The 17,081-nt window shown below is 47.2% G+C and overlaps 1 protein-coding gene across 1 annotated transcript in view; it reads left to right on the top strand.

Moving 5' to 3' along the window:
• Positions 1-9,620, top strand: part of Acer2 (alkaline ceramidase 2) — a 46,734-nt gene extending 37,114 nt beyond the window's left edge. The window contains exons 5-6 of the mRNA XM_052176723.1: positions 1,802-1,939; positions 8,403-9,620. Coding sequence (XP_052032683.1) covers positions 1,802-1,939; positions 8,403-8,589 — 325 coding nt within the window. The 3' untranslated portion in view covers positions 8,590-9,620. The remainder of the gene's footprint in view (positions 1-1,801; positions 1,940-8,402) is intronic.
• The last annotated feature ends 7,461 nt before the right edge of the window (positions 9,621-17,081 follow it).

Consider the following 17,081-nt stretch of genomic DNA (forward strand, 5'->3'; position numbering starts at 1 on the left):
CTTTGAAAATTTAGCTGGGTGGGACCTTGTCCTGAGATGACCATTCTGACCACACCTAGACCTAAATAAAGTAGCTGGGTCCCAGGCTGACCCTGAACTCAGGAATCTGCCTGCTTTTGTAAGCATAAATTAAAAACACTTTGCTGGGTGGAATCTTGTCTGGTGATCACCACTCCCTAAATCTCTTCATCTCCTTCCTTTGTAGGTTTCTGACCACTGCTGCATAGGGCAGCTGCCTCTGTTCTTTCAGATCTGTGAAACCCCTCATACAATTTGTGTTGCATCCTTTCCTTATATTTATGAATAGTTTATCAACTATGTATTTTCAAACTCATGTTTTTAGAGTTCTTTTCCACAGCCTTAAGGGCTATCCTGAAGGCCCAGCATTTACCATTTTGCTGAGATGTTAGCCATACCTTCAGCTCCCACATACCTGCTATCTCTGATTGTCACAGAGTCATTAGCATTAACCCGGAGGACATTCCTTGGAGGAACCCGAAAATATCTATGTTATTATACAAACAAGCCTTACGCCCACAGATGACGCCAACACTCCTGGAGGCTCAGGCCTGCTGGCTCTATCCTACCAGGTCATTCTGTCCCTACCAAGGGACATGTCATGCCAGACTCGACCACTGAAAGGTTTGTAATTGGGTTGGTGTTTATCTCTCTAGCATGCAGAGGACCTCCAGTACTAATGAATACTAGTCAGAGGAGTGAGGCAGACACCGGCTTCACTCCTCTGTGTTCTGTGAGTCATGTGTGTGTTGTCTTTAGCAACAGGGTCATTCTATCAGTGTGTGAAAAGCCAGGGCAACTCACAGGAGGAAGGGTATGCGGGGGCTTACAGTTCTAGCACATAAGCGGCCATCATCATCATGGCAGGACGCTTGGTGGCAAGGTCAGAGTTCACAGGAAGCAGGGAGTGCAAACTTAAAATGACGTGAGTCTTTAAACTCTCAAAAGTGACATACTTCTCTTACAAAGCCGTACCTTCTGAACTTCCCAGACAGCACCGCCAACTTCGTTTAATGAGCTGGTCTCCTTCACACCAACACAGGCTTCCTGGGTGATGCTAAGCAGACCCCTGGAGACAAATGAACTGCATGGCTCTGTGAGAGCAGAACAGAGGCAGGTCAGGGGCAGAGCAAGTGGGAAGGAAGGCTGGAGGGCCCGTTCATGCAAAGGCCCGGGGTGTTTGAGGAACAGTAAAGATCTACAGTAGTGTGAGCAAAGGTAGTGAGGCATGGAGAGAAAACGGAAAAAGAAGGGGTCTTGTGGCCACCCTGAATGCTGTCTCTCTCTCTCCTCTCTCTCTCTCTCTCTCTCTCTCTCTCTCTCTCTCTCTCTCTCTCTCTCAAGTCTCAGAGCATTGCCGGTTGACCACAAGGTCAAGGTCAAAGGCAAGGGTGCTTTAGGGAGGAGATGATGGGGTCCTGGACCCACAGGGTCAGAGGGCAGGTTTGGAATGGATTCTGAAGGAAAAGCTAAGAAACTGGATGCAGTCTGGAGTCTGTAAGCAGGAGGAAAGACAACTATGTTTTGTATCAGCATTAGACGTCAGAGATAGTGTTTTTTTTTTTTTTTTTTTTAAGATAGTGGGTGGTTCTATGTCTCTGGAGTCAGAGGTCAGGCCTGTGTGGAGAAGAAGGTTATCGAGTCACCTGCATACATGCAATATTTACATCAGTGTGAGGGCCAATGCCACCGGCCGGAGCAGACGAGAAGTTTTGAACCCAGGGGAGGTAGCCAGCAAACCCGGTAGAGACCTGACCTGACTTTCTCTCCCTCTCCTTCACAGGTGCGACAATGTGCGTGTATTTAAGCTGGGTCTCTTCTCGGGCCTCTGGTGGACTCTCGCTCTCTTCTGCTGGATCAGCGACCGAGCCTTCTGTGAGCTGCTGTCCTCCTTTCACTTTCCCTACCTGCACTGTGTATGGTAAGAGCCTGCCCTGGGGTGCTCGTTCCCTAGGGTGCTCGTTCCCTGGGGTGCTTGTGTCCTGGGGTGCTCCTGCTTGGGCTGCTCCTTTCCTGGGGTACTCGTGCCCTGGGGTGCTGGTGCCCTGGGGTGTTCTTACCCTAAGGTACTCCTTCCCTAGGGTGCTCCTTCCCTGGGGTGCTCCTTCCCTGGGGTACTCGTGCCCTGGGGTGCTGGTGCCCTGGGGTGTTCTTACCCTAGGATGCTCCTTCCCTAGGGTGCTCCTTCCCTGGGGTGCTCCTTCCCTGGGGTGCTCGTGCCCCAGGGTGCTCCTGCCCTGGCGTCCTGGCTAGCTGCAGGGCGAAGTGCTCCCTGCCAGGAGCACTGGCGTGTCCAGGGGAGGGACACAGAGCTGACCCTTCTTCTTTCCCTTCCTCTTTTACCACACATCTTAGTAACAAAAGTAAGGTAGAGTGTGACAATGGCTCCAAGGAGCTTGTCTAGCCAAACCGAACTCTCCCAAAGACCTAATTGTTAGGGCTGCACAGCGGGTTGGCGGCTCCTAAATTGTACGTGAGAGCCTGAAAACTGAGTCTGCAACCTGAGCTCCACAGTCTGGAAGGGTGGTGGGGGAGGGGAGCCTATGTGACGCGAGGACAGGCTGGTTCTCCGCTGGAACCACACCCTCAGGGCCCTCTGAGGTCAGGGACCTCTGCAGGTCATCTAGGGACAGTCACTCCTAGTCTGTCCTGGTAGATTAGCAGCGTCCAGGGGAGTTCTACAGGGCTTGGTTTATCCAGAGTCATCTTTGGACCTTACAGGTGCCAGTGTGACCTGGGCATGCTGGCCAACCTGCCACTCCTGCACCTGAGAGGCTGGGGGGAGAAGCTTTAGGTTAGTATGGCCTGCACAGTGAGATCCTTCACACACACACACACACACACACCAAACAGGACATTCTTTACCCAAGTGGACTTCAGCTTGAGTGCACATACAGACATGTGGGAAATGGAATGTTCTAGAAACACCTAAAACTTACAAGGCCCAAATCAAACAAAGCAGCACAGACTGAGGCGCTCGCTCATGGCGTCTGCTTTGTTTTCCAAGGTTGAACCGTCCTTTTTTCCTCATTATGGTGTGATTTTGTTCATGTAGGGCGGGTGCTTGGTGCATCGTGTGCTGTAGTCTGTGTGAGGTGAGTGTCTGTGTGTGCATGTGTATGTTTGTTCCTTTCCCCTACCATGTGGATGCCAGGGATCTAACACATCCTCAGACTTGGAGCAAATGCTTTTACCCACCCAGGTATTTTGCCAGATGCATGAACTAATTTTTTAAATTTAATTTAATTTTATTTTTTAAAAGATTTATTTATTTATTATATGTAAGTATACTGTAGCTGTCTTTAGACACCCCAGAAGAGGGCATCAGATCTCATTACAGATGGTTGTGAGCCACCATGTGGTTGCTGGGATTTGAACTCAGGACCTTTGGAAGAGCAGTCAGTGCTCATAACCGCTGGGCCTCTCTCCAGCTCCTTACATTTAATTTTATATGTGCATGAGAGTTTTGACTGCAAGTGTGTATGTGTACCATATGTATGAAGTACATGAGGAGACCGGAAGAAGGAATTGGAGCCTCTAGAACTGGAGCTACAGCCAGTGTGAACCACCACGTAGGTGCTGGGAGTCAAACTCCAGTCCCTACAAGACCAGCATGTGCTTTTACCCATTTAGTTCTCTTTCCAGCCCCATGAAGGAATTTTTGAATAGTTTTAAACAACATAGACATACAGAAAGTGGCTCGCATCTTTCTACTCCTCAAAGAAGGATTGATGTATATCTTGCAGATTTTACAGTATACATACACATTCCTGAAAAAGATATTTTTTCTCCTTTATTGCTAATGAAAAATGGAGAAGAAAGGAACGGGTGTGATGGCACACACCTTTAATAGCACATTTAGGAGGTGGAGGCAGGCTGGCTTTTGTGAATTAGAAGCTAACCTGGTCTGCGTACTGACTTCTAGACCAGCCAGCACTACTTAATTAGACAACATCTCAAAACAAAAGGGCTGGAGAGATGGCTCAGTGGTTAGCACTGACTGTTCTTCCAGAGGTCCTGAGTTCAGTTCCCAGCAGCCACATGGTGGCTCACAACCATCTGAAATGATAACCACTGCTCTCTTCTAGTACATCTGAAGACAGCTACAGTGGATTCATAAAGAAATAATTCTGAAAAAAATTCAAAACCAAACTCAACAACAACAAAAAACTTTACCTCTTTAATCTATCTACAGCTGCACACCCACTAATTATTCTGTTTCTAGAAAACTACAATGGCACCTTTCTATATGTAATGCAAACTTGTTCCAGTCATAGGCCAAACTCCTGTCAGGCATGTCCAGCCAGTGAGTGGTCCCTGGCCCACATGTGCCCACATGCCACACAGGATAGTTGTGAATATGACCCAGCATGTTTATAGATGACGAGGTTCTATTGCAGTATTGAAATGTTAGATAACTCTGTGTCTAGATCATGCCACCCCTCTCCTTTAAGACAGCAGTATCTCGAGTAGCCCAGGCTAGCTTTGAAGTCATGGCATATGTGAGGATGACCTTGAACTCCTTTTTTTGTTGTTTTTGTTTTTGTTTTTGTTTTTTTGTTTTTTTGTTTTTTTGTTTTTGTTTTTGTTTTTTTTTTTTTTTTTGAGACAGGGTTTCTCTGTGTAGCCCTGGCTGTCCTGGAACTCACTCTGTAGACCAGGCTGGCCTCAAACTCAGAAATCCGCCTGCCTCTGCCTCCCAAGAGCTGGGATTAAAGGCCGCCCGGCGACCTCGAACTCCTGGTCTTCCTACCTCCATCTGCTAAGTACTGAGATTCTAGGTATACAGCACCACCCTGGGTTTATGCCCCTCTAGGACTTCATGTGTGCTAGGTAAGCACTGTAGCCTCTCAGCACCAATGCTCACCCTCCCTCCCTCCCTCATCTCTCTTTACATAGATGTGGGTGGGTGTAGAGAGATATAGATCTTTATTATATATTATTATGCATATAATAACAAAGTATTATACATATGCTTCATTACATAGGTGCTTCATAATTCACTTAGCCAATCTGCCTATTAGTAAGTATCAGGTTCTTTGTGTGTGCAAATGTGGGTGTGTGTTGCACACATATGAATGCATGGACACGCCCGTGCATGGGAAAGCCACAGCAAGCACCTGTTATTCCCCTCTGCTGCCTTTTCTTGCCTTGGCGATAGGGTCTCTTACTGAACCAGAAACTCGCCTTTTCAGCTGGGCTGACTAGCCCAGAGCTCTTGGGATCTGTCTAGCTGTCCCACAGTGTTAGGGTCGCAGGTGCACTGGGCATTTGCACTGCGGGCCTCAGGTTTGCAGAACAACAGCTCTAACTAAACCATCTCCTGACCTCCATATTCTGTCATTTCTAATTTTTCACTTTTATACATAATCTTTAAAAAACATATATTGATTCTAATCTTCATAGGTTAAATTATAATATAGATTGCAAGATAGCAACACAGTTTTCTAATTTTTTTTCTAAGTCTTCTAGAGCTTTTAAGGTCTTGGACTGGGGATGTGATTTAATTGGCAGAGATTTGCTCCCTAGCAGTGCATAAACTGAGACTACTAGTACAGGGTCATAATTTTAATACTTGGGAGGCGGAGGCAGGGGGCAGACTGGATTAGAGGCCTTATTTTTATCTTATCTGTCTTATTATTCTTTCGTGTGTGTGTGTGTGTGTGTGTGTGTGTGTGTATGTGTGTGTGTGGTTTTGTTTAATATTCAATCTCACTATGCAGTACCATTTGGCCCAGAACTCACCGTGCACACCAGGCTGGCTCCGATCCACAGAGCCTGCCTTACTGCCTGCCTTTGCTTCCCAAGGGCTGAGGTGGAAGGCACGTGCTCCCATGCCCAGGTGTTTATTTCCTGTGTGAGAGACTTTTACTCTCCCAGGTTGGCCTCACAGTGACTCTGCAGCCCCAAGTCTGGAATTACAGACAGGTGCCACCGTGACAGACACTGTTTTGTCTGTGTTGGCAGTGCTGGTCATCTCAAATGTTAGTGTCCTGCGGCTTCTGGGCCAATTCCTCAATCCCTTTACTGAAGTCTGTCAGGATGCTCGGCCCACAAGCTCACACTCAGGCATTATTAATTGCTTTAAAACTTCGCTAATCTGATAGGGAGAAAGGCATGTTTTTATTTTTTATGTCTTTAAAAAGACAGTACCCACCAGATATCTTTAAAAACATAATCTGAATGGTGTGGCTTTAGGATGTAATTTAACTGTAATCTTTCCAAATGCCATGTTTCCTCTTTCTAATATTTTTGTCTGCAATGGCTATGTGTTGTTTGTAATGCAATTTTTTTTGTTTTGTTTTTGTTTTTGGATTTGGTTTTTTTCAAGACAGGGTTTCTCTATATAGCCCTGGCTGTCCTGGAGCTCACTCTGTAGACCAGGCTAGCCTTGAACTCAGAAATCCACCTGCCTCTGCCTCCCAGAGTGCTGGGATTACAGGCGTGCACCACTACTGCCTGGCTCTGTAATGCAAATGTTAATTAACTACTCATTAGTAAATAATTGTTTTCTTTTTGAGACAGGGTCTCCCTATGTAGCTCTGACTAGCCTAGAACTTGATTGTAGACCAGGCTGGCCCCAAATTCACAGAGATCCAACTGCCTTTGCCTCCCAAGTGCTGGAATTAAAGCTGTGCCACTGTACCCAAGATGAAGACGTTTTCAAAGCATAAAGTACAATACATGAAGCCGTCATGTGTGCCAAGTCCAGCTGTGGTTCTCGTTGGAGGCCAAGTTTCACCTCCTACCTTCCCTCCTGTCCGCCATCCAGCCCCATTCTAAAGCAAAGCTCACACAACATTGGGTGTTATAAGTTTCAGGTCGTTATCACATTGGACAGATAGTTTCTTTCTTTCTTTCTTTGCTTCTTTTTTTCTTTCTTTCTTTCTCTCTCTCTTTCTTTTTTTTTTGTGTGGGTTTTGTGTGTGTGTGTGTGTTTGTTTTTTTGAGACAGAGTTTCTCTGTGTAGCCCTGACTGTCCTGGAACTCACTCTGTAGACCAGGCTGGCCTCGAACTCAGAAATCCGCCTGTCTCTGCCTCCCAGAGTGCTGGGATTACAGGCGTGCACCCCCACGACCAGGTGCACTTGCTGCTCTATAGAGAGGACTATAGTTCAGTCCTAGTACCCAGGTTGAGTGGATCACAGCCATGGGCAACGCTCATTCCAGGGGAATCCCGTGCCCTCTGGTGGCCTCTGCAAGTACTGCATACATTCGCACATACATAGAAAGTAAACCATTTTAAAATTACCTTTTTAATATTTTTAAAATAACTCATTTTTTACATTTATTTATTAATTTGTATATATATATATACATATATATATATATACACACATTAGTATATGTTTGGAGGTCCATATAGTAGTCCATGTTTGGAGGTCAAGAGGACAGCTTTGGGGAGTCAGTCAGCTCCCTCCTTATACTATATGGATTCTGGGGATTGAACTCAGGTCATCAGACTTGGTGGCAATCACTTTGTCTACTGTGACATCTTACAGGTCTGTATTTTAAATCTTTAATTCATTTGGAATAAGCTTTCAGTATAGCGTATAAGAAAGACTCTGTCTCCCTTTAAAAGACGTCTTTCTTGGTTTTTTTTCTTCTTTTTGTTTGTTTGATTGATTGATTTTTGTTCTGTTTTTCAAGATAGGGAGGGGTTTTCTGTATAACCTTGGCTGTCCTGGAATTACCTGGCCTCAAACTCAAGAAATCTGCCTGCCTCTGTCCCCTGAGTGCTGGTATTTAAGGCAGGCAGCACCACGGCCAGGATTTATTTCCTGAGAAAGGTTAAAATTGAAACTTTGGACAGGAAGATGAATGAAGGACAAAGGGATTTTCCCATAAAGCTTGGAGCTTGCTTTAATACAGGCTAATTTCCAATGGAAACACAAGCTGTACCTTCGTAAGATGTACATCTTACGAAGGTTCTTGAGATCTAATTCTGGGTCCATCAGTTTCTGCCTTGGTATTTCCAGTTTCATCCTTGGCCCTCAGTCCTACTTTTTGTCTGTAATGGCTATCCCAAAGGCCCCAAAGGTATTTGGTCCAATTATTTAGTAGGTTTTGTTTGTTTGTTTGTTTGTTTTGTATTGTGGCTCTGGCTGGCTTTGAACTCTGTGTCATCTTGTACTTGTGACACTCCTGCTGAGTTGGCCTCCTAGAGAGCTAGGGTTACAGATCTGAGCTACCATGCCATTTCAATGGGACTGCTTTGAATACTAGGACAGTCTCAGGTGCTCAAGGTTTATCACACCCCTCCTGCCATTGCTGGCTATAAGGGACAGCGGGAGGATGTGTGGCCCAGGAGAAGCACTGCCCGGGGCTCACCTCCGCCCTGTCCTGCCCCCCAACTCTCTGCTCACCTCCGCCCTCTCTTGCAGGCATATCCTCATCTGTCTTGCTGCATACCTGGGCTGTGTGTGCTTCGCCTACTTTGATGCTGCCTCAGAGATACCCGAACAAGGTCCAGTCATCAGATTCTGGCCCAGCGAGAAGTGGGCTTTTATCGGTGTCCCCTATGTGTCTCTCCTGTGTGCCCACAAGAAGTCGCCAGTCAAGATCACGTGATGGCCAGGCAGTGGCTGCCTTCTCTACTTCTGTTCGAGTGTGCGCTGGGGCTTCGTTTGCTAGCAAGGATGGTGGCCAAGGGGGCTGAGGAATCAGTGTGGTGTGGGTGTTTAACATCCTGCTCCTTTGTGATTTAACTGGACCGCTGTGCCTGACGTCCCCGGGTTGGGAAGTGGAGGGCTCAGGGACCTGTGTGTCTTCCTCGGTGTCCTTTCCAGGCACACGGGCTCGCTGGCTCATGTCCATGATGACACCGTAGTTCTTCGGGAGACCTAGGGCAGCCCAAAGCTTCTTGCTGGAGAAGGTGGCCTGCGGTAGATCCCACCATTTCCAGGCTGTCTCATTACAGGGCACTCAGCCCCCTGCTATACAAGGCCTTCTGATTTGGTGATGGAAGGTTCCAGAACTTTTCATTTTGCTGGGAGAGACTGTCCTTCAACAAAACCAAGTGGGCAAAACACACGTGGGGACTGTGACTACGGCGGGTGGCTTGCCACTCACACCTCTTAGCCTTCCCAGGTTCTCCACAGGCTTGGGGCTCTTTCCACTACCTCTGCTGAGAGACGGAGCCTCGGCTTCAGAGGGCAAAGCCAGTAGCACCCTCTATGTCAAAAGCTACACTCCATTTTAAGCACACATTAAATAGTGACACTATTTCTGCTCTTCCAGAGTGCAGCAGCCACAGACCCACAGAGAATCCTTCCGGTGTGAAGATTCTACACGCAGCCCTCCTCTGTTTGTCACTTGACCTCTGTGAGAGCAGGGCCTCATTGCAATCATGGAGGCAGCTCTGGGGGTTTGACTGTGGAGCTCCTGTGAAACTTCTGAGAATCTTTTCTTATCAGAAGCCTTCAGTGTGTTGTTACCTCCAAGACTCTGACCCCATTTTCCTGCTGTTTTTAGGGGATGTGCCTCTCCTGGGGGATGTGACTTCTGTTTCCATAATGCCTGGTGCTAACTGGTTTCCCAGAGCACTTTGCCTTTCTGGATGCTGGGCGGTCGCTGCACTCTGATTGGCTTGCTGCGGGTCACGTGGGTGGGGGTGGGGAGGTCGGGGGTGGGGGAGGGGGCAGACTATGACACGAATGTCTCTCCCCTGCATCATCCTGTCTTCACTGGGCTGTCTTCAGGGTATGGGGTGGAATGGGGCATCTCAGGGATGTTTGAAGCTCAGACACCTTCTGCTTTCTGACATTTCGTTGTCAGGGGTGGGACAGTGCTCAGGGGTCTGGAGTTGGGACGCTGTTCTGAGCGGTGTCCTGAGTCTGAAGGAGCAGCCTGGTTCTGGCACCTCCAGGAGCTCTTACTCTGTTTAGAACCTTCACAGGGTCCAAGTGGAAACTGGACTTAGTTTTTAAATGAATAGACTTCATTCTGCTTTTGCAGCTTTGAAGTTTTAGAAGTAACTTGCTGGGCTATTTCTTGTTTATAGTCACAAATATTTATAGAACATGAATGTGTGAAGTAAGTTGTCTTTCGTTAAATTTATAGCATTTACTAAATCTTCCAGGTAGCAAATACACAGTCATTTGATTGGTGATTTATAAGGCAGAAATACTTGGTTTTGAATGATTGTATATGTTATTTTACTGTAGCTTAAAATATATTTAAAATGATTTTGAGTTAAATGTTTGCGGCAGTCTAGAGGCTCATGGACCAGAACTGCTGCTGAGTCCTTTTGGGTCTAGAATGTTTCAGAGGCCAAAACCAAGCTAGCCTTGTTTCTGGTTCTCCTTCCCAGGCCCTGGGGCTGCACCTATATGTTCTGCACTGTATAAATGTCCTGAAGATGACACCTAGTTGCCTTCATCTGTAAGGGTCGTCTGGGGCTGGGGAGTTGGTTCAGCAGTTAAGAACACATGTTGCTCTCCTGAGGCCCTTCCATGACAGTGGTGGTGTCCTCAAAGTCAGGGAAGAACCATTTCTTCTTTTTTCTTTTTTTTTCCTTTTTTTCCCCCTTGAGACAGGGTTTCTCTGTGTAGCCCTGGCTGTCCTGGAACTCACTCTATAGACCATGCTGGCCTTGAACTCAGAAATCTGCCTGCCTCTGCCTCCCAAGTACTGGGATTAAAGGCGTGCGCCAGCACTGCCCGGCAGAATCATTTCTTTTTTATCAGGAGAAGGACTTATTCCCTGGGGCTCCTGCTAACATTCCTAGGTATAGGGATAACATATTGATGGATGTGCATGAACATGATTGCGTGAAAGGAACTGAACCCTGACTCCGCCTCAGTGGGTGCCACCATAGCTGCTTTGGGAGGGAGTGTGTCTGGGGGCAAACAGAACATTTCCCCCTTCAGTCTGAGACAGAGATTTGCTCTTTTTCTTGTCTCAGGCTGGCCTCAAACTGATGGTGAAACTGAGTGCTAGGTATAACTATCAGAGCGAGGGACCACACCTACTCCCAACAGAACTCTCTACGGCTTGCTGGCATGGGCCTGACTAACTAATCAAGGGAGTAGATGCGTATGAATCTAATTTTGAGCTGGGCTTTGGGCATTGATCACTTCTCCTCCTCCTCCTCCTCCTCCTTCTCCTCTTTTCTTTTTTCTTCTCTTCTTTTCTTCTTCCTCTTCTTCTTCCTCCTCCTCCTCCTCCTCCTCCTCCTCTTCCTCCTCCTCCTCCTCCTCCTCCTCCTCCTCCTCCTCCTCCTCCTCCTCCTCCTCCTCCTCCTCCTCTTCCTCTTCCTCTTCCTCTTCCTCTTCCTCTTCCTCTTCCTCTTCTTCTTCTTCTTCTTCTTCTTCTTCTTCTTCTTCTTCTTCTTCTTCTTCTTCTTCTTCTTCTTCTTGCTTTACATGTTCAAAGAAAATTGGGAAACTACAGAAAAGCAGCAGCAGAAAAGTTACTCTACCTCTCTTGCCTTAGAGCCTCCATTGGCAATATCTTGCCTTTGGGGTGAGTTTCCTTCCTATCCTTTCTGCCCCACAGCCACAATGAGATGTCATTTAGACCGTTTATCCTTGAATGGGCTGTGCACACCAGCGTTTTCCTGGAGAGCTAGCCTTCTCTCCTGTGCTGACGGCTGGGTTCTGAGCTCAGCACTGGAGCTACCTTCCCATGAAGCCTGACTGAGAGGCTCCTAAGACATGAACTGACTTCGGCTTTGCAGTGTAACGCTTCACGTTTGGATCTCTGAGCCACAGTGAACGGCTGTTAAGGCTCAGACTTCGTGGATTCTCTTGTGTTGAGAGGGGTAATGACAAGCGGAGTGCTCTGACTGACCTGCACTCCTGAATCTGCTCCCTTCCGGTAGAGATGACATCGATGAGTGATGTCCCGGCTGCTGTTCCCAGCATGAGCCTCAGGCTCTGTTGTGTACCGAATCTGCCTAGGATCTTAGGACAGAGGAAGTCATAGATGTTACTGGTGGTCATGTCTGTCAGTGATTTTACAGTTTTGATCTATTGTTGATTTTTAGGAGAATTCTTCACTCTTTAGTGCCCCATGATGCCAAAGCCAGCTCCTCTGAAGTTTTCTGTCTATCTGTGATCCATGCAGGGAAATGGGTGTCTATCTGGTGAAAAGTGCCTACACCAGTCACGGCCAACAGCGTTGTGTTGAGGATCAAACATGCCTCTGTAAAAATGCTGCCACCCATTCTGTTGGCTGGAGCTCTCAGGGGTCTGAATCTTCCCTCACGAGTCCTCTTCTCTCAACCCCCACCCAGAGCCAGCGCTGGGACCTGAACCTTCCCTGGCTCTCTTCTTCCCTCAGGTCTGACAAATAACGGTCTCTGGGGACACCCAGCTAGGGTCCCCCAGCTCCTTTCTCCAGCTGAACTTGGATTCTTCCTAACCAGGGCTTGGCCTGGGCGTTGTTGGTCCCACTGGCCAATGACCCATCGTGGGCCAGATCGGGATACTCAATAGATTTTGAGGACATTATTCTCCCACAGACTTTAAAACATGGCTTGTGTCTTTTCTCACACATCATGTCAGATTTAAAACTATTTTATAACCACAATAATTAGACCGAGCAGCTAGACTATTTTCAGATATACACTGTGTTTTATACTTTATGTAGGATGGATTACACATAGGTGGTGTGTACCCTGGCTGAGGTGATATTAATCATAGCTCTGGGGGGGGGGTGGGATTTACAGACCTTTTGCACTTTATGCTTTTTTTGTGAACTCTGATAACCATGGTCAATATTAAAGCCATTAACTGGCATTTTCTGTGAATAAACATGTATGTGTATCTATTTCTGAAATAATTTCTTTTTTAAACATTTATTATTATTATCATCTGTGTGTGTGTATGTATGTATGTATGAATGTATGTATGTATGCATGACACGTGTATGAATGGCAGCCCTCACACTGTGGAGACTGGGCTCTCTCACCCCCTTTATGTGGGTTCCAGGAATTGAACTCAGGCTGTCTGGTTTGGGGCTGATTGCCTTTACCCACTGAGCACCCAGTTAACCCAGTTATTTGTTTGTTCTACCAGAGTCACACACACACACACACACACACACACACACACACACACACAGAGAGAGAGAGAGAGAGAGAGAGAGAGAGAGAGAGAGAGAGATGAGGATGACCCTGGACTTCTGATCCCCCTGCCTCTACCTCCCAAGTGCTGGGATTACATGGTGGTGGTTTCCACAGGCTCATATGTCTGAATACTTGGTCCCCAGTTGGAACTGTTTGGGAAGGATGAGAGGGTGTGTCACTGTGTACAGCTTAAGGTTTCAAAGACCCTCCCACCGTCTCCAGTGCACTCTACACTTGAGGATCAAGATGTGAGCACAGCTGTTCCTGCCTTTGCGCTGTCATTGTGGATTTTAACGCTGTGAAACTAGGCCTGGCTGAATGCTTGCTTTTCTTTTCTTTTTTCTTTTTTTTTGGGGGGGGGGTTGGATTTGGTTTTTTTTCGAGACAGGGTTTCTCTGTGTAGCCCTGGCTGTCCTGGAACTCACTCTGTACACCAGGCTGGCCTCGAACTCAGAAATCTGCCTGCCTCTGCCTCCCGGAGTGCTGGGATTACAGGTGTGCGCCACCATCGCCCAGCTAAATGCTTGCTTTTTTATAAGTTGCCATGGTTGCGGTGCTTTATGTCAACAATAGAAAAATAACTAAAATAGCCACTGTGTCTGGATCTTCAAAATTATTTCTGAAATATCTTAATGAAAATTTATGTTTTCCCTCCTTCCCTCCTTCCCTCCCCAACTTGAGGCAGGAACTTGTATTGTAGCTTAGGCTGGCCTGGAACTTTGGGCTCCTGAATGCTTGGGTTGCAGGCAGGGGTCACTACTCTGATCAGTTCACGGGTTGCAAAGCACAATGTATTTGTCTGGCTCTACGTGTGAGAGGTTTGGGCATTTATGACGTGTGTGCTTCAAAGAAGTTTATTGGGGTGTGAAAGGAACACGTCAAAATGTTCCAGCATGGAGTACCAGACAGCGGTGCCCTTGATCAGGGATTCTGTGATGTGCCAGGTGCCATCTCACACAGATGACTGCTTACTGGCGCTGCAGTCAGTGGAGGCAACATCTGGTGGCATTTCAAAACCGTCAGTCTCACGTAGAACCCTCCCCTATCCCTCCCCCTTCTCCTTCGAGAAAGGGAGCACCCCCCCACCAAGTAACACCACAAGCCACTACCCCCCTCCTGCTACCCCTTCCCCCCCCCCCCCCCCAGCACATCAGGTGGATGCAGGACTAGGCACATCCTCTCCCACTGAGGCCAGACAGGCAGTCCAGTTAGGGGAACAGGATCCACAGGCAGGCAGCGGGTTCTGCATAAGGAGGGGGGGGGGGGAGAGTGGGAGCTGACACTGAGATGTAAAATGAATAAAAAATAGTAAAACAAATAACAAATATCTATCTATCTATCTATCTATCTATCTATCTATCTATCTATCTATCCATCTATCTATCATCCATCCATCATCTATCTATCTATCCATCTATCTACCATCCATCATCTATCTATCTATCATCTATCTATCTATCTATCTATCTCTCCTTGATTTTTTCCAAACACACTTGAAACTTTCATGCCCCGATTGCTATGTGGGAGGACTTACTACCGATGGGACTTTTCTGTGTCAGGGTCTTCTCGCCATCTCTGCCAGTGTGGCCGCTGGCAGGCAGCTTGACCTTGCTTGACAGACCTCATCCACCATTCAGAAACCACAGTCTGTACATGAGAGGCATAGGAATCACTGTAATAAGTTCTTAGGTCTAATGTCTCTGCTCCGGTCGCCCCCATTTGGTGTGTGCCTCTGCCTTTGTTCAGTGTGCAGGCACTGCTGATGAAGCACGGACCTTGGAGTCTTCGCTTTTCTCTTTGAGTATGTTTTGGGAAATAAACTGGGCTGTGATGTAAACAAAACAAAACAAAACAAAACAACATCAAAAACTCCAAAACCTGTCAGTGGCTTTGGCGGCATCTCTGCGCCTACCTTCTTACTGTTAATAACTTTCAATTTAAGGTTAAATTCGGTGACCAGCATTATCGGTTTTGAAAACCAGACTTTTCCAGAGACACTGGCAGCCTTGGAGCCTTTGGTGTCTGATGAGGGCTGGGCTCCTCTCGCTATGGCAATGTCCCCGCATGTGACTTCCTGGGGGAATGATGTCCCCAGGAGCTACGCCCCCCAATAAACAACCCTCTCTGTGCAAGACTAAGCAAGGATCTAGTTTTGAAACTGTGTCCTTGTTTCTGAAAACAGGATGCCTAGTCCCTTGATGCTGGGCAGTGTGGGCAGAGCCTAGGGAAGCTGAGGGCTCTGGATTCAGGAGCCAGTGCAGAGGAAAGCCCAGGATAGCCTTGCAAGTTCCAGGCTAGCTAGTGAGATCTTGTTTGGAAGAAGAAGAAAAAGAATCAAGAGAAGAAGAAGAAAGAGGAGAGGAGGAGAAGGAAGAAAGGGATGAAATGCAGAGATACTCATTACACTACGGCGCAAGTGTGAGGGGCTGGGGAGAGGGCTCAGTGGGTACAGGCACTTGCTGTCAAACCCGCTGGCCAGAGTTCAATCCCCAGGATCCATGTGGTAAAAGAAAGACTCCTGTAGGTTGTCTTCTAACCTTCTCATGTACACACACACACACACACACACACAGCAACAACAAACAAATAAAATGTAATAATAATAATAATAATAATAATAATAATAATAAAAAGACTCTAGCACAAGACCGAACATTCCAAACACAGTGAAGCCAGTGCGTCAGAGGCGCCTGCGCGCCGGGTTCCATTCCTTTGCAGAGCACCCTTTTGGGAGTGGCAAGGAGACAGAGCTATTGCCCTGGCTGGGCTAGAACAGCTTTGTGAGATCCGCCTGTATCAGGCCTCTGCCACTTTTCAGGGTTCTGATAGCCTCTTCCTTCATTGCCTCAAGTGGCTCTGTTGTCTCTGACCGTCTCCGGCCAGTGACACCCAATGTACATGTGGAAATGACCGAAGATAGGGCCAGAAGGACAAGATAAAAAGTTTAAATGGACGAACGAAGGCACAAACAAGGCTTTATGGGATTTGCTAGGTATTCTGTGAACAATGCAAACAATAATAACCAACGGGCCAGAAGGGGGAAGAGAAACTAATGGAGTCGTCGCGCCACCGTGTGGCTCTTTGTGGTATTGCAGTTAGCGGTGCACGCTTGTCTCCAAACTCAAACGTTTGTCTGACAAATTTTGCCAGTGTTTTCAGGGCACGCGTATGTTTCCTTGGATTTTTTTCCAATCATTTCTCTGACTTTATTTGCATCATCTCGTCCCTCAGTAACTCACTTTTATGGCCTAGGGTGTTGGATCTTACTGGAATTTAAAAAATTTCCTCAATGTAATAAAGCAAATATTTTCCTGCATGTAGAACTGGCTTAATATAGAAGTTCGTCTGTCTGTATGTCTGTCTGTCTTGGGTCCATGTTTCTATCTACCTACCTATTTGACATGGTCTCATGCTCATGTAGCTTACTCTGTAACCTTAATATTACTTAATATAAATTCCAGGATGTCCTGCGATTTCTGATCCTCCTGCCCCCATCTTCCAAGGCTGAGATCACATGTGTGTGCATCTGGTTTATTGAGAGGTTTGTTTGTTGTTGTTATTTGTTTGTTTTTATAAGATTTACTTATATGTGTGAGTGTTTTTGCCTGAATGTGTGCCTAGTACCATTTGGAGGCCAGATGAGGGTGTCAGATTCCCAGAAACTGGAGTTGTGGAGGGTTGTGAGCTGCCACGTGGGAGCTGGGATTGGCAGCTGGTCCTTTGTAAGAACAAGAACAGCAAGCGCTCTTAACTGTGGAGGCAAGGCTGCAGCTCCCGGGAGATCCCCAGCCACCGCGCTCTGGGTCAACAGTCCCATTTACACACAAGAAACATTTCGACACAAAGCCAGTTAAGGCTGAGTCCCGCTTACCTACTTTTTCATTATTTCGTAGTGCTGGGAGGGACCGGGGCCTCACTCTTGCCTTGCTTGGGACACCCAGCGCCTCCCGCCCCGACAGCGCCCCCCCCCCTCCGCCCCGACAGCGCCCCC

Source organism: Apodemus sylvaticus, chromosome 3, assembly GCF_947179515.1.
Source record: "Apodemus sylvaticus chromosome 3, mApoSyl1.1, whole genome shotgun sequence".
Lineage (NCBI taxonomy): Eukaryota > Metazoa > Chordata > Mammalia > Rodentia > Muridae > Apodemus > Apodemus sylvaticus.